General features: G+C 36.9%; 1 protein-coding gene and 1 pseudogene across 9 annotated transcripts in view; both read left to right on the forward strand.

The window, feature by feature from the left end:
* The window catches only part of FNDC3A (fibronectin type III domain containing 3A), a 232,976-nt gene that overhangs the window by 185,218 nt on the left and 24,646 nt on the right, over positions 1 to 23,112 (forward strand). For all 9 annotated transcript variants that reach the window (XM_003412622.4, XM_010592624.3, XM_064270144.1 and 6 more), the window contains 9 exons: positions 4,077 to 4,130; positions 10,424 to 10,548; positions 11,506 to 11,680; positions 13,191 to 13,277; positions 17,212 to 17,350; positions 18,292 to 18,360; positions 19,253 to 19,371; positions 21,354 to 21,459; positions 21,547 to 21,722. In XM_003412622.4, the coding sequence (XP_003412670.3) occupies positions 4,077 to 4,130; positions 10,424 to 10,548; positions 11,506 to 11,680; positions 13,191 to 13,277; positions 17,212 to 17,350; positions 18,292 to 18,360; positions 19,253 to 19,371; positions 21,354 to 21,459; positions 21,547 to 21,722 (1,050 nt within the window). The remainder of the gene's footprint in view (positions 1 to 4,076; positions 4,131 to 10,423; positions 10,549 to 11,505; positions 11,681 to 13,190; positions 13,278 to 17,211; positions 17,351 to 18,291; positions 18,361 to 19,252; positions 19,372 to 21,353; positions 21,460 to 21,546; positions 21,723 to 23,112) is intronic.
* Positions 8,647 to 10,415, forward strand: LOC111751330 (transcription factor IIIA-like; annotated as a pseudogene).

Below are 23,112 nucleotides of genomic sequence, written 5' to 3' on the forward strand. Positions count from 1 at the left end.
TATTCTGAATATAATTAAAATTTGGTTTTGAAATTTCTCCCTCTAACAGTATACCAGCAGGCTTATAAAGATGCAGACTGCGCTACCTCTTCAAGTTATCCACAGAGGTTGCCCAGGCTGGGAGCCTTCTAGAAATGGCCCTGTATACACACACAGCAATCAGCATGGTTGGAAAAGGAAATACCATTTTTAATGGTTCTCCTGGTCCCCGACAAGTATCACTGACAAAGAGTAATAGTGGATGTATGTTGTTGCAGTTGGGAGAACAACATAATGACCATTGTTTTAAGCAGCAGTGTCTTAAAAATAACAACATTCTGATGTTTCTTTATGAAAACTGTGAAATGAAATGTCTCTTTACCAGGACAGATATATGGGTTTTTCCTCAGTTGATTATGAGGGGAAAAAAGAGGATTTTGCACATACCAAGATAACATTTTAACTGTAGTTTCACTGAGTACCTGCTTATTTATCTTGCATAATTGGAATTGAGGTGTTTCTAATTAAGTGAATTTTCCTGATAACTTAAGTTGGCTGTTTAAGTGAACACAGTTTATACGTCTTAATTGTTTTTTACATAAATATTTCTAAAAATAGTCCTAGTTAACACTTCATTTATCATGTCATCCTCTCATAGCGCTTGTGGTCAAGATCCAGGAAAAGAGACACTAAATTAACTGAAATAGAAACCACAAAATCTACACTAGTAAATCACTCATTCATTCAGCAAGTATTGGTTGAATGCTGCTGTGTGCCAGGCATGCCTGCCTTATATCTATATTTTGCTTTTTATTGTGTTTAAAGCATGCTAATATAGATTATCTCATTTTGATCTCCATGGCGACCATTGAGATAGGCTGACTGAATATTTGTTATTTAATAGCTAAGACCATGGACTTTGAAGTCTTGGCAGATTTAGTTTTGAATCCTGACTTTTAGTTACTAGCTGTGTGACCTTGGGTAGGGCTCTGGGTCCCCATTTTCTCATCTGTAAAATATATACCTCAGAGTTGTTTCGAAGATTAAACATATAATATCTGTATAGCCAATACTTGGAACATAATAAGCATAATAGCTATTGTTATTTAATTTTAAAGATGAAGAATACTGGCTTAGAGTCGGTTGTTGTTGTTGGCTGCCATGAAGTCAGCCCCCAATTCATGAGGACCCAGTGCAAAACAGAACGAAATGCTGCCTGGTCCTGCACCATCCCCGTGATCAGTTGTGGATCAGACCGTTGTGATCATAGATAGGGTTTTCATTCACTGATTTTCAGAAGTAAATCACTAGACCTTTTTTCCTTATCCATCTTAGTCTGGAAGTTTTGCTGAAATCTGTTCAGCATCATAGCAACTCACAAGCTTGCACTGACAGACAAGTGGTGACTGCGCTCGAGGTGCATTTGCTGGGAATCAAATCCAGGTCTCCAGCATGGAGTGTTAAAATTTACCACTGAGCCACCACTGCCCTCTAGGGTAGTTCAGTGACTTAAATATCAGGCCTTTTGACTCTGCTGCCTCACGTAATCTAAAAGCATTATCATGGGGATAACATAGTATAAGAACAGTGGCATGGGGTAGCAGTTGAGAGAACTTTTTAATCAACTGACATTGTTTAGAATTGCCAGTACATGGTGATAATAAAAAGCTAACTGAGTCGGTTTTGTACAGACCTCTCCACTGCTCAACCCCCAGTACACTGCTAGATAGAAATACCAATTTTGTGGTCAGATAGACCAAACTCGTTTTTTTTCCGCTCTTTATGTCCATGTGATCTGGGGCAACTAACTTGGGTTCTTTGAAGGCTCTGTTTCCTCTTTTGTAAAATGCGAGGTAATGATACTTCATAGGGGATTAAATGAAATAAGGTAAAACACTTTACACATGATAACTCAGAGAAAAGCTGGAGGATAAATTGTTCAAGGTGGACATTTTGACAACCTACAAAAAAAAAGTTAGAAATTAAGCAAAGTAAATGTAAGACCTTAGCAACTACACTAGAGCAATCTAGAGACAGTAACTCAGGGGAAATATATTTTTACACCCTTCACCTCCTGCTGTGACGTGTGGGGTTTTCTCTGTCTTTGGATCCTCTTCTCCACTGCTGTGTAAGAGTTGGAGTTTCCCAAGGATCTTTCTTCTGTCCCTTTTTCATTCACTTTAAACTTCCAGTGCTGTGGGATATTATTGTCTAACTTTTCTAGCAAATTCTGGCCATGCTAACCATTTAAAAAATACAATTAAAAAAAAATTATGTAAGATCTGTTATTGTTCAGCAAAATTTAGACTTCCATGTCATAAAAGACTCTTTACTGAAAACTTAGAATCCTTGATTGCTCTTTACATATTTGATAGTATATAAAAACTGGGTAGAGTCCAGAAAATCATGGAAGTAAGTTCTAGGGAGAACAATTTAAAAAGTTAAGATTGTTTAATTTTGGTGAGAGGAGTCTTAGAGTCTGTTGTCTTCAAATGTATAGTTATTTTAAGGGTAGCAGTGATCAGTTTTGCCCCCAAGTGAGGACAAGAAAAAGAGGAAATGGGTTTAAATTGTAGGAAGAAAATTCGTTTAGAAATAAGGATGAGACTCTTAATTTTCAGAGTGATTAAATACTGGAGTAAAATGCCAAGGGAAACTGAAATTTTCACCCCTGAAGATCTTAACAGATTGACAAGTCAGTGGTCTTAGGTCTTCAGGCACATTGAGTCTAGAAGCAGCAGTCCAGACAGTATGCCCTTTGGCGTTCCTTCCAGCACTGTAGCCCCTTGAACCTTTGGTACGTTATACAATATAACCTTTAGATCATAAGAGGAGTTTTAATGAAAATGAAAGGATCAATCCTAAAGAGCTTAAAGCGATAAAACCTTCCGATAGAAAGACAAAGTGATTTTTTAAAAAGGGATTATAAAATTTAAGATAGTTCTTGCTAAAAGGGGTTATTCACCCAAATTTCCTCTCTCCTGCGGTTAATATACTAGCAAGTACAATGATGATTATGTGGCAAACAGCATGTACAGAAAGAGGCTAGGGGAGGGAAGGCTGCCTTGCAGGCAAGGCCACTACTCCTTGTCCCCTACTCAGAGAACATTCCCTGATTGGTTATTCTGTATTTACTGGCAGCAGCAGTAGTCCCTTCCTCTTTACCACACTGAGAAAATAAATGTTTCTGGTCTCTCAGAGGGCAGTCATCTTCACTTAAGGCAATTACTTTACTTTGTGTCTATTAGTAGCTATTATGTCCATTAGGAGCTTTGAAGACGGGGGGGGGGGGGTGATGACAGTATAGCACACCTGTGCACCCAGCATGTCCCCTCTATTAGAAAAAAAGTTAGTGAAACAGTACAATGCACATCCCAGGAGTGAAGCAACTATAAAGAAAAAGGTTAATGTTTTTGTTCTCCTGATTTGATCTTTTGTTTTTCCATTTGAAAATAGTTCATAAACGAATTTCTGCAGTTTTTTGAATTAAATATTTGGTTTCCATAGGAATTAAACTGCTTTGGTGCACTTGCATTGAATTGTTATATTTCTTTTTTTTTAATTTGTTTATTATTATTCCTCTCACTTTCTTGTGATGTGTATTTTTTCTTATGTGATCACCCAACTACTGCTAAAATATAGAACCTTTCTTTTGTAAATAGCTGTTGATGAATACACATACACTTTAAGTAAATATAGTAAATGTTTATTTCAACACTTGGAGAGCATCATGTAAGAGATTCAGTTTGTAATTTGCCAACATTAAAAATAATTCAAATTACTTCTTACATTGGAAATAGAAATAAAAGGGGTTGTTCACTGTTTAGAGAAACTTAAGTAGCTTTTTGCTCAAGGAGTAGTGGCCTTGCCTGCAAGGGAGCCTTCCCTCCCCCTTTTTTTTTTTTCCTTGCATTTAAAAGGATTGTGTGGTATACAATACTTGTATTTTTGTATATTCTCTGTGCAAATTTTTCTAGAACTAAGTCACAGAGAACATTTGCAACACAATAGATTCCTTAGATTAAATTACCTCAATATCTTTTACAGAAGCACTAATTTGTATTCATTTTATTTGTTTTTGTGTGTATGTGTTTTAGGCACCTAGTGACAATGGTTCTAAAATTCAGAGCTTTATTTTGGAATGGGATGAGGTAAGTAATTGAATCTTTTTATATTTTTAATTCCTCAAAATGATTAAAATTATATGTATTTCCACAGCAGAAAAAAACTGTTTTAATGAGGTATTTTTTTGTTCGTTTTGGGGTTTTTGTTTTCTCTTTAAAAATAATGTGATTTTTATGTGATACATGAGTGAATTAGTGGTGTTCTTAGAAAACATTACTGACTGAACCTCAGTTTGTTTTGCTTTTTTAATGAAACCACCATCAAAGCTCTCTCACTAAGGTAAATTACCTTGATGAAGTAACGTTTTTCCCACATCAGTCTTAAAGACAAGTGTTTATTTCCTAGGGCTGCTGTAACAAATTACAAGGAATTTCGTGGCTTAAAACATTTATCCTCGTATAGTTCTGGAGTCCAGAAATCCAAAATGGGTTTCAGTGGGCCAAAATCAAGGTGTCAGAATGGACATGCTCCCTCAGGAGGCTCTGGGAAGATTTTGTTTCCTTACCTTTTCCAGCTTCTGGATGCTGTCCTCATTCCTTGACTTATTGTCCAGTATCATATTTCCTTTTCTTCTCCTACTTCCACTGTCATACTGCTTTCCTATTCTGTCTTCTAATGTCCCTCTGCCTCTCTCTTATAAGATGCTTGTTACATTTAGGACCCACCCAGATAATCCAGGAAAATCTCCCCATCTCAAGATCCTTAGTTTAATCATGTAAAGTATGTGTGACCATATAAGTAGTATTTTAGAGGATCTGGATATCTTTGAGGACCATTATTCAGCATCCTGACTGTCATTGTTTAGTGGTCAGTTACCATGTTCTCTCGTGTCCTGCTCTTTACATTACAGCCAAGAGAACGCACCAGAAGGAGTAGAAGAAATTCCATTGATAATTTGGAAATTTAGCAGTATATTAAACCAAGTAGGCTTTAATCCAGAAATGCTAAGAGAATTCAGAATTAAGAAAACTATTAATATATCAGAGCCCTTGGTGGTACAGTGGTTAAGCACTCAGCTGCTAACCTAAAGAGGTCGGTGGTTTAAACCCACCAGCCACTCCACAGGAGAAAGATGAAACAGCTTCCACAGAGATCTGACTGAACAAAGGAGACTAGGGAAACCCTGAGAGTATGGCTCCTAGACACCCTTTCAGCTCAGTAGTGAAGTCACTACGGAGGTTCACCCTTCAGCCAAAGACTGGACAGGCCCATAAAACAAAACCAGACTAAAGGGGCATACCAGCCCAGGGGCAGGGACTAGAGGGTAGGAGGGAACCAGAAAGCTGGTAACAGGGAACCCGAGGTTGAGAAGGGAGAGTGTTGACATGTCATGGGATTGTTAACCAACGTCATAAAACAGTATGTGTACTAACTGTTTAATGAGAAACTAGTTTGTTCTGTTAACTTTAAGCGCAATAAAAAATTTTTAAAAACAACGTTTATAGACTTGGAAACCCTATGGCGCAGTTCTGCTCTGCCCAATAGGATCACTGTGAGTCAGAATCAACAGCATTGGGTTTGCTTATGGTTTAATTGCATATCACATTTTATATTAATTTAAAAAAAGTATCATCTTGAAAAGTTATGAAAAGGTCTTTGATAAGGTTTAGCACCCACACCAATTAAAACTCAAAGCAAATTAGGAAAAGAAGCATAATTCCGTATTTGGTAGTTATTTTTATGTTAAAATAGCTATCATCACTAAACAATAAAGGCGTTTCTATTCAAAGCAGAAACAAGTCAAACTTGCCAGTTATCCCCACCTTTATTTAACATTCAGGAAGTTACAGTTAATGTAGTTTGACTTGATACCAAAACAAGTAGTATAGCCGTGGGGCCTGGGCTGAGAAGTAAAATACCGTTAATTGGAAATTTTAATATTTCCTACTTAGACAACTCAGTTGAATCAACTGACAAGAGTGTTCAGTAAGGGCAGCCAGATACAAACTAAAGTTTTTCTTTGAGGCAGAAGTCACCTTAACCATCCTTAACCATCCTTTGCCTCTACCAACATACTAAAGAAATTGGATGGAGAATGAGAAACTTGTCCATGTTATTTTACTTAGATCCTTAAATGTCTAAAATCCTTCAGTTGTCTTGAGGTTCGGTTTTCTATTTCTCTTCTTATTGCCTATAATTGGGCTTTTCTCTCTGCCAGCACTCTTTCAGTGTTAATCTAAGCAACAGCAACTCCGTGATTTTTATTTCAAAGAAGCTTAGCAGCTGCCTAGGTGGAAGTTTGTGGGTGGGCTTTGTCTCAAAACAGCTTGCATAGAACTTTTCATAGGTTAGGAAAACCCATCAGTTGACCAAATCAAAGATTGCCCTATTTCCACCACTACCAATCTTCCATGGAGATGGTAGGGGTCCATACCTGGAAAGAGATTCCTTTTTACTAAAACCAGAGGTTTACCTACATCAGTCACCCTTGCTCATCTAGGACTGTAGGTGAGAGCCTGCCCACACACCTGCTGACTGATTATCTGGACACCTGAGCTGAATCCATACAAGAAAAGTGAACAGAGTCCTGAGCTCACATACCTAGTAACAGCTCTTACCACCTGGTGACAGGACATTAGAGCTTCAAAGGCGCCAATTATTAAACTAGCTCACTTGTGCAGCCTATTTGGGCATATCAAAAAGAACAAAACAAGAAGCTAGGACACAGTAAGCAAACATAAAATAAATACAGTAACTTGATGGCTCAGAGACAACAGTCAATATCAAATCACATAAAGAGTCAGACCATGATGGCTTCAGCAAGCTCCCAAAACAAAGAATCAAGAAATCTTCCAGATGAAGAGAACTTCCTGGAATTACCAGAGGTAGAATACAAAAGATTAATACACAGAGCTCTTCAAGAGATCAAAAAGGAGATCAGGCAAAACGCAGAACAAGCCAAGGGACGCGCACACAAAGCATTAGAGGAAATTAAGCAGATTAGACAAGAGCACAAGGACAAATTTAATAGGCTGCAAGAATCTGTAGAGAGACAGCAACCAGAAATTCAGAAGATTAACAAGAAAATTTCAGAATTAGACAATTCCATAGAAAGTCATAAGAGCACGGTTGAGGCAATGGAAGTTAGAATTAGTGAGATTGAAAGTAAAGCACTTGGCACTGACATATTTGAGGAAAAATCAGATAAAAGAATCTTAAAAAATAAAGAAACCCTAAGAATTATGTGGGCCTTTATTTATCAAGAGGAATAACCTACGAGTAATTGGAGTACCAGAACCAGGGGGATAACAGAAAATACAGAGAGAATTGTTGAAGGTTTGTTGGCAGAAAACTTCCCTGATACCAAGAAAAATGAGTAGATATCTAAGATGTTCATTGAACCCCACACAAGGTAGATCCCAAAAGAAAGTCACCAAGACATGTTACTATCAAACTTGCCAAAACCGAAGATAAAGAATTTTAAGAGCAGCTAGGGATAAACAAAAAGCCACCTAGAAAGGCAAGTCAATAAGACTGAGCTCAGACTACTCAGCAGAAACCATGGAGGCAAGAAGGCAATGGGATGACATATATAAAGCCTTGAAAAAGAAAAATCGCCAGCCAAGAATTATATATCCAGTAAAACTGTCTCTCAAATATGATGGCAAATTAGGATATCTCCAGGCAAACAGAAGTTTAGGGAACTTGCAAAAACCAAACCAAAATTACAGGAAATACTACAGGGACTCCTCTGGTTAGAAAGTCAGTAACATCAGATAACAACCCAAAACTAGAACACAAGACAGAGCAACCAGATAGGAAAATCACAAAAATAAATCAAAGCTGAAACACTCAAAACAGGGAGAATTAAAACAAAAAAGAGGGACTAAGAAATGTCAAAACAGGGAAACAGCTGTCATTATGTAAAAGATGACGACATTAAAACAAAAAAGAGGGACTAAGAAATGTAGAGATAGATCTTTGATATGGAGAGGAAGTGAAAGAAATAAAAGTTTGGTTTAAACTTAGAAAAACAGGGATAAATATTAAGGTAACCACAAAGGAAGCTAACAATCCTACACATCAAAAGACTCAGCAAATACAAAATCAACAACAGTGAAACAGAGGAAAAGGCAATATATGAAGAAAACGACTCAGCACAGAAAATTAAGTGCAGCGAAGAAACCCATCAACAATACACAAAAAAAAGACATCAAATGACAGCACTAAACTCATACGTATCAGTAATTATGCTGAATGTAAATGGACCAGATGCACCAATAGAAAGTGGCAGAATGGATTAAAAAACACTATCTATATGTTGCCTACAAGAGACACATCTTAGACTTAAAGACACAAACTCAAACTCAAAGGATGGAAAAATATATATCAAGCAAACAACAATCAAAAAAGAGCAGGAGTGGCAATATTAATTTCTGAAAAAATAGAATTTAAAGTAAAATCCACCACAAAAGATAAGGAAGGACACTATATCATGATTAAGGGTCAGCACACCAGGAGGACATAACCTTTACGCATCCAATGACAGGGTTCCAAAATACATAAAACCAGAGGTTTAGCACCTGCTAAAACAAAACAAAAAACTTAATTCAAAAAGCTATACAAAAATACCTACTCTCGACACCTCTCTGCTGCACGTGGCTGTGTACCCAGCCAGGGCGCGGAGGCCGTGGCACCCTGGAGCCACTGGCCTCCGTCACCGAGGCAGTGTTGTCCCTGACCATCGCCAGCGTATTCGCAGCATCCGGCGAGAGCCCAGCCCTGGCCCCGCTGCTGTGCGTGGTCCCCAGGAGGTTCACCTGCTCCTTCGTGGATTGCCACGCCAATTACAACAAGGCCTGGAAGCTAGAAGCACACCTGTGCAAGCACATGGGGGAGAGACCATTTGTTTGTGACTATGAAGGCTGCAGCAAAGCCTTCATCAGGGACTGTCACCTGAACCACCACGCCCTGACACACAGTGGAGAAAAGCCATTTGTATGTGAGGCTAGTGGCTGTGACCAGAAATTCAATACAAAATCAGACTTGGAGTGCAAACACGAAAATCATCAAAGACAATATGTGTGTGATTTTGAAGGTTGTGAGAAGACCTTTAAGAAACATCGACAGCTGATAGTCCCTCACTGCCAGCCAGCATGCCAATGAACCACTATTAAAGTGTAACCACAAAGGATATGGAAAACACTTCGCATCCCCCAGCAGGTCGAAACGACACGAGAAGTTCCATCAGGGCTACATATATCCAAAGGGATGTTCCTTAATGGCAGAAACATGGACGGAGCTTCTGAAACGCGTGAGAGAAGGCCATAAAGAGGAAATCAGGTGTGAAATATGCCGGGAAACATTCAAACGCAAAGATTATCTTAAGCAACTTAGGAAAGTGCATGCCCCAGAAAGGCATGTGTGTTGATGTCTAAGGGAAGGCTGTGGAAGAATGCACACCACCGTGTTTAACCTCCAGAGCCACATTCTCTCTTTTCATGAGGAAAAGCGCCCGTTTATGTGTGAACATGCTGGCTGTGGCAAAGCGTTGGCGATGAAATAAAGTCTCACTAGGCATGCCATTGTCCATGATCCTGACAGGAAGAAAATGAAGATCAGAGTAAAACCATCTCGTGAAAAATGGAGTTTGGCCTCTCACCTCAGTGGCTATATCCCTCCTAAAAAGAAACAAGAACAAGGTGTACCTTTGCCTAAAAATGAAGAGTCGCTGAACTGTATTGAAACAAAAGTGCTCTCAACAGTTGCAATCCTCACCCTCCGCCAAGTATCAGGTTGCCCTATATAAAGGACAGACCAGTGAGCTTAGTTTTGTTTTTTGTCTTAGAAGCACGTTTATCTTTATTAAAATCACTGGTTCAGAACAAAACAAACAAAAAATACCTACTCTCCAGTTTTTAAATTTTGAGTTTGTTGAACTATTTTATATGAAAGATGTGTAATGTCTCAACCTTCTTTTAAGATCCATAACTTACATGTAACAAAGATGACTCTTACTGTGTACTAGCTAATACATTAATACATGCTAACTAATGTGTTAAAGAAAACATACTAGAGTCCCTGGGAGTGCAAACAGTTAACATGCTCAACTGCTAACTGGAAGGTTGGAGGTCCAAGTCCACCCAGAGGCATCTCAGAAGAAAGGCCTGGCAATCTTGCTTCTGGGGGGGAAGCCATTGAAAACCCTGTGTAGCACAGTTCTACTCTGACACGCATGGGGTCACCAGGAGTCAGAATTGACTCAATGGCAGATGGTAAAGCTAGTATGTTACTATACATCAAGTAATTTTGAATTTGATGTAGATTTGTCTTTTTACAATAATGTACATAATATGTAATAATCAGCCATTTCTTTCAGGGAAAAGGAAATGAAGAATTTTGTCAGTGTTACACGGGTTTACAGAAGCAATTTAAGATTACAAAACTGTCACCAGCAATGGGTTGTAAATTTAGACTATTGGCCAAAAATGACTATGGTACAAGGTAAGGTATATTTTATAAACTAATATAGATATTTTAGATTTATCCAGTCACTTTAATGTGTATAAATTATCCGCAGTCCAAATTATCCGCTGTAAAATCTGCTTTATCACTTTGTTGATAGAGTTAAGACATGTTACTAGCCTAGCAAAAGCTGTAAGAAAATGTCTTAGTCACATAGGGATTACAGGAAGTATAAAAACCAAAAATTCTACCAAGACTTTCATATAACATTATAAGTTAAGTCTTTATATGTGACTATGAGTTTTTTCTGTTTGTCCTCAGCATGTGTGATTTCATTAGTTTATTTAGTATCTGGTGAATTCTAAGAACATCAGAGATACCTGATTTAAATAGAAATGCCAGATGCCCTTCAAAACTCACATTGAACTGATTTTTGTTTTATATATCTCTGCTCACCTTTATGGGGGCAGGTAGGTTTAATTACATAACTGAGAATTTGCATTTTCTAGTTCATATAAATGACATTATACAGAAGTGCTTAAAAAGTAAACATTTCATTGAGTTTATGGTAATGACTGTAGAATGATTTGGAAAAGGATAGCAAGAATAGCACAACTTGAAGAATGTAATCTGTGTCACATGTAGAAATTACTGAGTTGGTGTATGTTTTGTTACATATCTTTTCACTACAGTAGAAAGAAAGGGAGGGAGAGGGAAAATTTATACCAGTGGAAGAATGTTATCATTGTGCTCAGACCTTTTCTATGAGCAAATGTATGTGTTTTTTCATTGACTTGGTACATTAAGATTTAAAAACCTGAACGTAACAGCATTTCTAAAAGAATACTGATGTACTTTGAGGTGTCTGACCTGGTTACTATAAAGGTATTGTCAAATTCAAGATACATTATTTGGATTGTAATTATCAAAAATTAGTTTTTAGCTATAATTGTATTTTTTTTTTCATTCCTTGTTAAAAACTATTTGTTTCAACAGTGGTTTTAGTGAAGAAGTCTTATATTACACCTCAGGCTGTGCCCCTTCTATGCCAGCAAGTCCTGTGTTAACTAAGGCTGGAGTTACGTGGTTGTCCTTACAGTGGAGTAAACCCTCAGGAACACCATCAGATGAAGGAATTTCTTACATTTTAGAGATGGAGGAAGAAACTTCAGTAAGTATGGATGTGTATTTTAAATTGAAAACATATTTAAAGCATATTTCATTGTGGGAATAACCCTAATGCAGTAAATATTGCTGTAGCAGTGCCTTCTCCAAATCCTTTGAAGTCTCAGTTTGTTATTATCTGGGAGGATGTGTAGAAAGGGGGTTGTTTTACATGTGTGTGTTTATATGTATGTATGTGCCTGGGAACAATATGAACTATATTTTAAATACATATATTCTGGGGGAAAAGGGAGAGGGGAGGATCACCACAGCCTCCTAGCCTAAGCACCTCTAAAAGTAAGAAAACAATGTGTCTGCCTTCTTCAACTGTGCTAATACACTGCTTCCCAAAGTGCCACAGAATATTTTAAGAGCCCCACATGCAAGTATGTAGTGCAGCCTGAACCTAGTTCTATACCAGTGGCTCATCTCCTAGAGCGGGAACCTGGCTGAGCAAGAGTTAGTGTCTTCAGTGAGTTCTTTCATATATAGTTCAGTAACTTCAGAGTTACTTTGAAGCAGTATGGGTTAAGATAGCATTAGTCAACTTCTAGGAACATATATACCCAGGAGAATTGAAAGCACATGTTCATATAAAAATTTGTACATGAATGGTCATAGCAGCATTATTGATAATAGCCAAGAGGTGGAAACAATCCACATGTCCGTCACCTGATGACTGGATAAACAAAATGTGGCATAGCCATACAATGGAATATTATCCAGCCATAAAAAGGAATGAAGTACTGATACATGCTACAACATGGATAAACCGTGAAAACGTTCTGTATCTTGAAGCTACTCACAAAAGACCACAGATTACATGATTCCCATTAAATGAAATGTCTAGAATAAGCAAATCCATAGAGAGTAAGTCTGTTAGTAGGGTGGGGAAAAGACTGACTGTTAATGAGTATAGGTTTTTTTGGGGGGTGACGAAAATGTTGTGGAATTAGATAATGGTGATGGTTGCACAACTTGTGAATATACTGAAAACCACTGAATTGCCCACTTTTTGAAAATAATAACATTGAGAATATAGTAAAGCACAGTCACTGGGGCTGTAAATAGCAATTCCAAACCTAAGTGGCATGCCTGTCTGTCAGCACAACCATTCATTTATTCATCTAAACACAACTATGTGTCCAGAGAAAAATATGTTAAACAGTTATAGCTCTGTAACATCTCTCTTATAAAGTCCTGCTCTATGGATAAGCTTACTGATGGTGAAGCCACTATTGACTGATTGCTCCTATACCTTCTTAATCCCTTAACACAGAGATTTTCTTTGGCTAGTATATTTACTGAGAAGTGGTCTCCTTCATCCTCCTACGTATGTCCAGTAACATTTCTGAGTCCATCAGTCAAGACTGAAACAAGTTGAGGCTTGCACTTGACAGAGTATTAACCATATAGTAGAAGATGAAGAGGAACCTGGGTCTTACCACATACTCATTATTCTGCTTATTTCTGCTGGTAGACATCTGATGAAGACTTTGTCTTCCTTCTCTTCCCAGGGATATGGTTTTAAGCCTAAATACGATGGAGAAGATCTTGCTTACACAGTGAAAAATCTCAGACGTAGTACGAAGTATAAATTTAAGGTAAGCTGTGAAAGCCCTTAAAAGATTTATTTGTTGTTCTTGTTCTTACTATTCTCGTTGTTTTAAAGCCAAGAGCATAACATCATTCCTTTGATTTTTGAATCTTAAATAACTGGATTTTCTGTGAGCTTCATTGTTTTAATTTCTTAATATTCTATAACAGTGCTTTTCAAACTTTATTTAAATTCAAAACCACTTTTCATTGCTTTACTGGACTTTTCTGTGCATAATATGAAGGAACATCTTTTTAGATACGGTTTTATTAGAAAACATCCAGAGTGTGCATTTTTAGTGAAGATTCCAAAAAGTAATGCTCTTTTCTTCCCAGTGCATCATATCAGGTGGTGCACACTTGGATTTTGTTCAATTACTGGTAGTCACTTAATGAAAGTGATTCCTCCCATGTTTCTCCGCTGTAAAGTTATTCTTCTTCTCTTTGTAATTAGTAAGTATTTTGTAAATACTATATACTGTGTAAATATCTTGTGCCTCTTCTTTCACCCATTAGTTTTAAGATTCATTGATGATTCTTGCTGGAATCAATTATTACTGTGATGGTTGCCAAATGGTTATTTTTAATTTCATCATTCCTTCTGCATTTATTAGTAGGCATTCTACCCCAAGGAAGAGCATCCCTTTCTCACACTTACTTTTATCATTGTGTACTCATGGATTCTGGTTGATTCAATGGATTATTTTTTGTTACTAATGTTACAGTGTTGATTTTGAAGCTCAATTGTCACAGGTAGGGGAGCCCTTCAGCCTGGCTTCATAATCCTTTTAACATGTCCCCTCATTCTTTGAGTGCTTCATTACTTTCTGGCACAAGATATTCCTCTCTTGTTGTACTTCCCCTGCTTCAACCCTGGAATTGACCATTTCTCAAAGCACCCTGGTTCCTTTTAGTGAACAATGGTATCTAGAAGTCAAGACCTGGGCATAGATTTACTCTTTTAAGCCTCATTTCACTGCTCACAGACACCTTCTCAGTGGACAGAGCTAGGAATAATATATTTGTTTTGTATATATGTAATCAATATTTATATATCTAAACATGTACAGTTAATATATACACAGTTTACATACACCTTTACCTATGTATTTCTGTATTTGTATTTTTTTTTTTAATTATGAGTTCCCACCCAAAACCTCCAATTGCAATTCATCACCCCAGGTTAATTCTAGTTTTCTCCCTTTCTTTATTTCTAACTCCCTTCATCATCAGTGAGAAACATCATCCCAGTTATTTTCAAAATGTTTACTTATTAGATCAGACCTTTCCCTTTCTCTCCATGTCCTCATATCCAGGATGCTAGAGTTCCTTTTGAGAAGCCCTGGTGGTGCAGTAGTTAGAGCTCTCGGCAGCTGACCAAAAGGTCTGCAGTTTGAACCCACCAACCGCTCTGAGGGGAAAGATGTAGCAGTCTGCTTCTGTAAAGATTTCAACCTTAGAAACCCAATGGGGCAGCTGTACTCTGTCCTATAGGGTCGCTATGAGTCAGAATCGACTAGACAGCAGTAGGTTTGGAGTTCTCTTTGGCAACTGTTGCTGCCTCCACCCGACGTACCCCTGCCTCCCAGCACAAATGCTTGCCTTGTTTAGCCCACCTCTTGGCTTCTTGACTGAATAATTCCATGAAGAGTGTGCTTACTAGAGGCATTAGCAAGCTTTGAAGATTCTTCTACTATGGAGACTCTGGAAATTATTATTAAGGACTCAATAACTGAAAGGTATCTTCCTTAGTATAGCACCATCATTCTAGGATGTATTTTTTGGCTCTTTTACTTGGTCAGTAATATACATTCTTACTTCTTGTCAGGGTGATTTCTCTGCTTGCATTAATTAATATACCAGTAATATAAACCAGCTAACACATTTGTACAGAAGTTTCCCCAAGTATATAACAAGATACCTATTTGTAAATTCAACATTTAAATTTTCCTACCAGTGTTTGTGTAATGAAATCACTTTATATAAATGATAGAAGCCACTGTGTTTTCACTATAAAAAGCAAAGATAAATGTTATTGATCCTCTTAACCTTAGAAAGATTTTAATAATAATGGGAAATTTGATCATACAGTACATAATAATTATATTTGTTATGCTTTATACTATTAGTTTCATTTAAAAAATAAACTTCTGGGTCATTTTAATTTCCAAATAAAATTTTTATATTTATAAGATTTATAAAATACCTGAGAATTATATACAGTCATTCTAGTTTTCCTCTTATGTTGTTTAATTATACTTTCACTTCAGTAGTGACAGGCAGAGGAAATAACTACTGATGCATATCATATACAGCCTTATAGGCCATGATCCACCACCCATCTATGATGGCTTGAGTGTTGCTATGATGCTGGGTCAGGTACCAGCAGGGTCACTCATGGTGGACAGATTTCAGTGACACTTCCAGACTGAGACAGGCAGACTAGGAAGGAAAGCCTGGCAATCTACTTCCAAAAATTAAAACGCTATGAATCACATTGGATATATAGTCTGATATAGTGCTGGAAGATGAGCCCCCTAGGTTGGAAGACTCAAAATATACAGTGGCTGCAATAATAGACTTGAGAATACAAATGATCACGAAGATAGTGCAAGATGGGCAACGTTTCATTCTTCTGTACATAAGGTCACCATGAGTCACAGCTGACTCGACTAACAACTAACAATAGCAGGCCATGATAAGAAATTTAGATTCTATTTTGAATAAGATGAGAAGCCTTTGGCGGGTCCTGAGCAGAGAAGTGGTAAGGTCCCTCTGCCTGCTGTATAGAGAGTGGACGGGGTAGAGGGTAGGAGTAGAAACTGGGTGCAGGGAAACTAATTATTAGTATACTGCAGTCATCCAGAAAAGATAGGCTAAATGAGCCTTTGAGTAAGGCACTAGTAGTAGAGAACAGAGATGTGGAGGTAGAGTTGACAAGGTTTATAACAGATTTAATGTGGAGGTTTAAAGAAAGAAGACTCAAGGGTGTCGCCTAGATTTTTGGTTTGAGCAACTAGATAGATAGTTTACTGATTGTGAAGACCAGGGAGGCGGGTTTAGAGGAGACAAAATCATGGTTTGATAGTGGACTTGAGCTTTAAGTTCAGTAGAGGAGACGAGGTAGAAATACAGGTACAATTAAATTTTTAAAACCAAATATAATAATAAATAGTATTTTTTATCTATCGCTGCATAACAAAACCCAAAACTTAGTGGCTTAAAACAACAACCTTATCTCACAGGTTTCTGTGGATCAGAAATTCAGGTCCAGCTTAGCTGAGTGGTCCTCATTCCGGGTCTCTGTGGTCACAATCAAGATGTCATACAGGACTGCAGTCATCTAAAAGCTTGACTGCGATTAGAGGATCTGCTTCCAAGCTCAGTCACGTGGTTGCTGCCAGGGGCCCTCATTTCCTCAGTGACATTGGCCAGAGGCCTCAGTTCCTTGCCATATGGGCTTCTCTGTAGGGAAGTTACACATCATCATTTCTGCTGCAGCCTATTCATTAGAAGCGAGTCTATTAGGTGAGGGGAAAGGGAATTAGGCCTCCCTTTTTGAAGAAAGGAGTTGGAGAGAATTTGTATGGATGCCTTTTTAAACCCCCAAAGAGTATTTAAAAAATAAGTACACAAAGCCTTAAAGCCTGTCAAGCCTCTTCAGGTTATACCTCCATGCTGTGATGACTCTTGTATTCAGTATCAAAATGTTGGACTTACACTTTTATTCCCAGGACTGACTCTAACAGCGAAGTGTACCTGAATACTCGTCACATAGGCAGAACCCCAGCTGAAAAAAAGCAATTCTCAAACAGGTCTTCACAGTTCAAAAACTTACCATTATATCGTTTGAACCTATTTGTCTCTCATCACTTTGGTCATTAAGCCAATATCGACAGAGTATCAAGCGTAAACTCTTACGTCTTTGTGTTCTCTTTGCAGGTTATTGCCTACAACTCAGAAGGTAAAAGTAATCCAAGCGAAGTGGTAGAATTTACTACATGCCCTGATAAACCAGGAGTACCTATAAAGCCTTCAGTTAAAGGAAAGATACATTCACACGGTTTTAAAATAACTTGGGGTAAGATATTATGCATATTTATAGACTATTACTTTTCTATTTGACTAAATAATTTGAATATGAAGATCATTTTTAAAATATTGGAGTAAATTTGTTAGCACAAGCAAGTCCAGTAAGAAATATGAGAGTCATTTCATTCTTTGGGAATCTTCTGTGGAAAGCTTTGTACTCACACATACTGAGTTCAGATTTGATATAGGAGGAACTTGGGACCCACTGTGAGATTACAAGCAGGAGTAGGATGTGTGAAGTGAAAGATTACTAAATTTGTAGCCAAAGTCACCTGGGTTGTTCTGGCTCGCCCATGAGAAGTGAGAATCATGCATTTGTTTAAAATAAACATTTATCAAGCACCTACTTATGTAAACAAAACAAACCCAATCCATTGCTGTCGAGTCGATTCCGACTCATAGCGACCCAATAGGACAGAGTAGAACCACCCCATTGAGTTTCGAAGAAGCACCTGGTGGATTTGAACTGCCAACCCCTTGGTTAGTGGACATAGCTCTTAACCACTAAGTCACCAGGGTTTCCGCTTATATAATTACTGGGAAAATAAAGATCAAATAAACTGGGTCCTTGCCTGAAGAATTCAGACCAATGAAAGTACTTCATGGTATTTATAAAGTATCTTCAAATTTGAAACAACCTTAAAATCTAAAGCAAAGTGCTGGTGTTAGAAATTGTTGCTATCCGTACAGTGGAATATCATGCAACCACTAAAAATTGTTATAGAAAGCCATATTTAAAAACATAGTAAATTAAGTGAGAAGCAGGTTACCCAATAGCATCAGGTAATGTGGTGCTGTTATTAATAATAAAACATTGTAGGTGGTTCTTCTTTTTAAACAATTCTAGGTTTTGTATTCTGTTTATTAGGATTTCTGTCATTTTTTAATTTTATGTACTTTACCTAATAACACTTTTGCATCTTTGGATAGACCCACCAAAAGACAGTGGAGGGGCAGCCATCAGTAAATACGTAGTGGAGATGGCAGAAGGTCCTAATGGTAAGAAGAAGTATTTCAAAGGTTTCAGCTGATTTATACCTGTCAGCTGTCCCTACTCTTCATGATTGTACAGTTTATATTATCTCTCTTCTTCCCTCTTGCTCTTCATTTGCTACTGTAGAAAGATGTTTCTTCACTTCGGGCTTTCCTTGATTTTTCTCCTTTGTTTGTAGCAGTTGGGATTTTGCCTGTTATGACCCACTTTGAATTGTGATCTCCAGAAGTATATAGAATCAAACATAAGACTGATGTACACCTAGATAATTACTTTTACATTTTCTTAGTTTTTTCTCATTTTTTTTAAATCACATAGTTCCAGTATACTTAGACAAAAGTCATTAATTTATTCAGTTAGATTCGTATGCGGGTGTATCAGAGACAAATTATTTTCTAAAATTTAACTCACATTATGCTCTTTTTAAAAATAAATTCTATGCCCAGTGAACCTTATTCTTGACTCATACATTTAACAGTCTTTATTTCTATGGGATGACCTATTTCCTACAAAAATAGGAATAAGAAGAAGAATATCTTTTAATTAAGACTGAACTTCCTATGGTATTTGTTCTTTCTGCTCTTTGTGTGTTATAATGTTATTACTGGACTGTAAACACATTTAAAATGCTTAATTAAAAGCAAATTATCGATCTAACCCAAAGTTGGTACAGAGTTACAGAGCTATTTCACCTCAACAAAGCCATGCAAATTTGCTTAGGAAGCTGTATGCATAGAGAAATTAGATCATTTCCAGGAAACTCGTAACAAGCTTAGATTGTTTCTGACAAATCACATAAACACTTACTTAGTGAAGCTAGGATACCTGCCGTGTCCATGATACCAAGACATTAAACATTACCTCGTAGTTGATTGGACATAATTCTTCGCCCTGCAGGAAACAAATGGGATATGATATACAGTGGAGCTACTAGAGAACATCTTTGTGATCGACTGAATCCAGGCTGTTTCTATCGTTTACGTGTTTACTGCATCAGTGATGGAGGACAGAGTGCGGTAATACTTATATGTAGATTCTGTTTTTCAAGTTTGGACACGTGGAATGGGATCATCAGATGCCTCCTCACCCCAAATATTGAAATATCCACAGATGTATAAACGTAATTTCTGTAACCCCTGTGGTTAATCTTATAGGGATCAAGGTAGTCTAATATGATACTTAGCTCATAGTAAGTATCCAGTGAATATCTATTCTCTGGTTCGTATTTAGCTTTGGAAAAACAAAGAAAACATTGGAGAAATTTTTATAAAGATAAATTTAAGGATGATACTCAATAACCGTATGTAGCAGAAATACAAATAAAATAATTGTGGACTGATTTACTGTTCATAAATTGTGAATGTGTCAGGACGAGCCATAAAATGTCACTTAATGTTGAAAACCCAAATGTTAATATTTACTTACTGTAAAAATTTGGCCATTATTATTTTTGTTGTTATTGTTAGGTGCCATTGAGTCAGTCCTGACTCATAGCAACCACATGTAACAATAGAACTGCCCCATAGGGTTTCCTAGGCTGTAGTCTTTACGAGAACAGATCGCTAGGTCTTTTCCCCTACAGAGCCGCTGGGTGGGTTCAAATCGCCAACTTTTCGATTAGCAGCCAAGTGCTTAGCCATTGTGCCATCAGGGCTCGAAAACAAAATCAAACCCATTGTCATCAAGTCGATTTCAACTCACAGTGACCATACAGGACAGAGTAGAACCACCCGACAAGGGTTTTCAAGGAGCGGCTGGTGGATTCGAACTGCTGACCTTTTGATTGGCAGCCATAAGCTCTTAACCACTGCACTACCAGGATTCACTAATTGAAATAGCCTTAAAGCATGCCATTGATTATATATGAAGCATTTGCAGTGTTCTGCAGCAAATGTTTTTTAATAGAAGTAATGGTTTTTCTTTTAGTGAATTTAACCAAGAATGGTTTCTTGGAGAATTCAAATTTTCAATTATTTTTCAAATGGAATTTAATACAATTAAAGTACTCTTTTTTAAAAATGAGTTAAAAGAATTTTGTTGAAAATATGAGTATTGTGAAACTGAGCATGAGTCCTACCTAATATAGGCATGTGATCCAAATGCTTCATTCTGTCCAGTAAGAAAATCTCAGATTTAAAAACATAAATAAATCCCCACCCTCCCCCCCGAAAAAAATCCTATTATTTTAATACAGCATTTTAGCATTCTTATATATATATTTATATAATTTTCTGAATAAGGTGATGACCAAGTATTTTGCTTTGTTTTGAAAAGAATGTTCATTATAAACATTAATACAGTATGGGTAAGGGATCTGGCACTGAGCTTGTTGTATAAATGTTTTTAAGAGTGTCTTTTAAAATAAAACTAAAAGACATTTTTAAAAAATAGCATAGACACTAAAAGCAATAGCAAATACCTGGAAAGATACCAAGTATCTGCTAAAGCTTTTTTGATTTTAGAGTTATTTTTAAATGGAAGGAAAGTTTTTTTTTTTTTAGTAAGTAAATTAATGTTTAGGTTAAAAATGTAGAAAATATGGTAAAGCAGCCAAAAAAAAAGAGTCTAAACTTCCTGAAAACAAGGTAAACAGCATTTATAGGGTGTTTAAAAAAAAAAACCTCCATATAAGAAGAGATTTGTGGATTCATTGGGACAGGATCAAAAATAATGCCGCTTAGGTTGTGTCGGAGATTGGTTTTTTTTTTTTGCTTGTTTTTTAATTACAGAAAGAAGAAAAGAAAGGGTTTTTGTGGGGCTTTTCTAGTTACTTGCTTTGCATGTAGTGGTCACATAGCATATGTCTTTGTCTATATAAAATTTGAGTTTAATGATTTAATTGGATTTTTATTTTATTTAGAACTTGATTCCTTTCCAGTTGATATTCAAGTACAGTTTGAAATTACTGGTGCATTCTTTGTATTGTTTTTCTTTAAGAAAAGGAATCTGATTATTTGGTTTGGGGCATTTTGTTTTGTTTTTGCTTTTGTTTTGGCAGGTATCTGAATCTTTACTTGTGCAGACTCCAGCTGTGCCTCCTGGCCCATGCCTCCCTCCCAGATTACAGGGTAGACCCAAAGCAAAAGAAATACAGTTACGATGGGGTAATTTCCATTTTGGTAATAAATCATAATTAAGTTAGTACTAAACATATTCATCTTATTAAATTGCATAAATCTTTCCATTTTTAGGACCCCCTCAGGTTGATGGTGGATCACCCATTTCCTATTATGGTGTGGAAATGTCTCCTGTAGAAAAAGATGAACCCAGAGAAGTTTACCAAGGCTCTGAAGTAGAATGTACAGTGAGCAGCCTTCTTCCCGGAAAGACATACAGCTTCAGGCTTCGTGCAGCTAACAAAATGGGGGTAGGAAGACCATGCTGACTGAAATATAATCACAACTGCTGTTTTTTTTTTTTTAACATATATAATTGCACTCATTAGTTGACCATTTTGCTTTCAACATGTGACGCCAAATCTTACAATTTATAATCCAACATTGATAAACTAAGAGAGGTCAGTATATCTTCCAACTTAATTATTATGTGAAATCTCAGTATTTTCAAATCCCACTTACAATTTATGACATTTTGGGCTTAAGCTGGGCTAAAGTTTACCTTTTAGACTATACTAATAGGGTTTAGGAGTCCTGGTGGCAAAATGGTTAAGTGCTCGGCTACTAACTAAAAAGGTTGTGGGTTCTAACCCACCAGCCACTCTGAATGAGAAACTTGTGGCAGTCTGTTTCCATAACCCTATGGGGCAGCTCTGCTCTGTCCTGTAGGATCGCTATGAGTCAAAATTGACTCGACGGCAACAGGTTTTTAATAGTGTTTACTTAGCAAATTTGAGATTCGAAGCAAGGTCTAAAGGTGAAATACTTGGAGTACTTATGTTTTTTGAGGGCAGTCATATGCAGCGTTTACTTCAGTTGGCATTAATTGTGATTCCTTTTTTGCCTGAGGAAGAAAAACATAACTAGTTTAATTATTTCTGGTGTTTTAGGGATTTTTTAAAAAATACTATCTGTATGTCTGTACAGCTCCATAAAATGGGCAAAATAAGTGATACGGTATTTTACACGTGCGGAAACTAGGGCTCAGAAAAGTTAAATACCTTGCCCACAGTTGTACAAACTAGTAAGTGATACAGCTAAGCCAGAAACCCAGGTTTGTCAGACTCTAGAGCCATCTTTCATCTCTCTGCATTATAGCAACTTCCTTAAGAACAAAGCAAAAATTTCTTACCACAATTAAATAACATGCTATTCTATAATTTAAATTTTACAAAATGAAACTCACAAATCTCTCCCTTCCCCATTTTTCAGATTTTAGTGACCTGTACTGTATTTCATGTCCTGTTTTCCAGCTGGGTTCTGTGTTTTATCTGTAAACATTGTTTTAAATTTCTTATATAAATCAAATTTACATATTTTGTTTGCAGCCTATCTGTCATCTAATCAGCCTCACAAGGCTGCAGTACATTAGCATACCAAAAAGAAACACCAAACCTGTTGCCATCCAGTTGATTCCTCCTGTAGTTGGAATCTGCTCAGTGACAACAGGTGCTTTGTTTTGTTTTGTTTTGTTTTGTTTTGTTTTGTTTTTTTATTGGCTTGATTTGTTTTGTTTTGTTTGATATATTAATTGTATTGCAGCCTTGTGAGGCTGACAAGATGACATCAGGTAGACTAAACAAAGTATATTAATTTGATTTATATAAGAAATTTAAAATTACATTTACAGGTAAAAATAGT

Source organism: Loxodonta africana, chromosome 17 (genome assembly GCF_030014295.1).
Source record: "Loxodonta africana isolate mLoxAfr1 chromosome 17, mLoxAfr1.hap2, whole genome shotgun sequence".
NCBI lineage: Eukaryota > Metazoa > Chordata > Mammalia > Proboscidea > Elephantidae > Loxodonta > Loxodonta africana.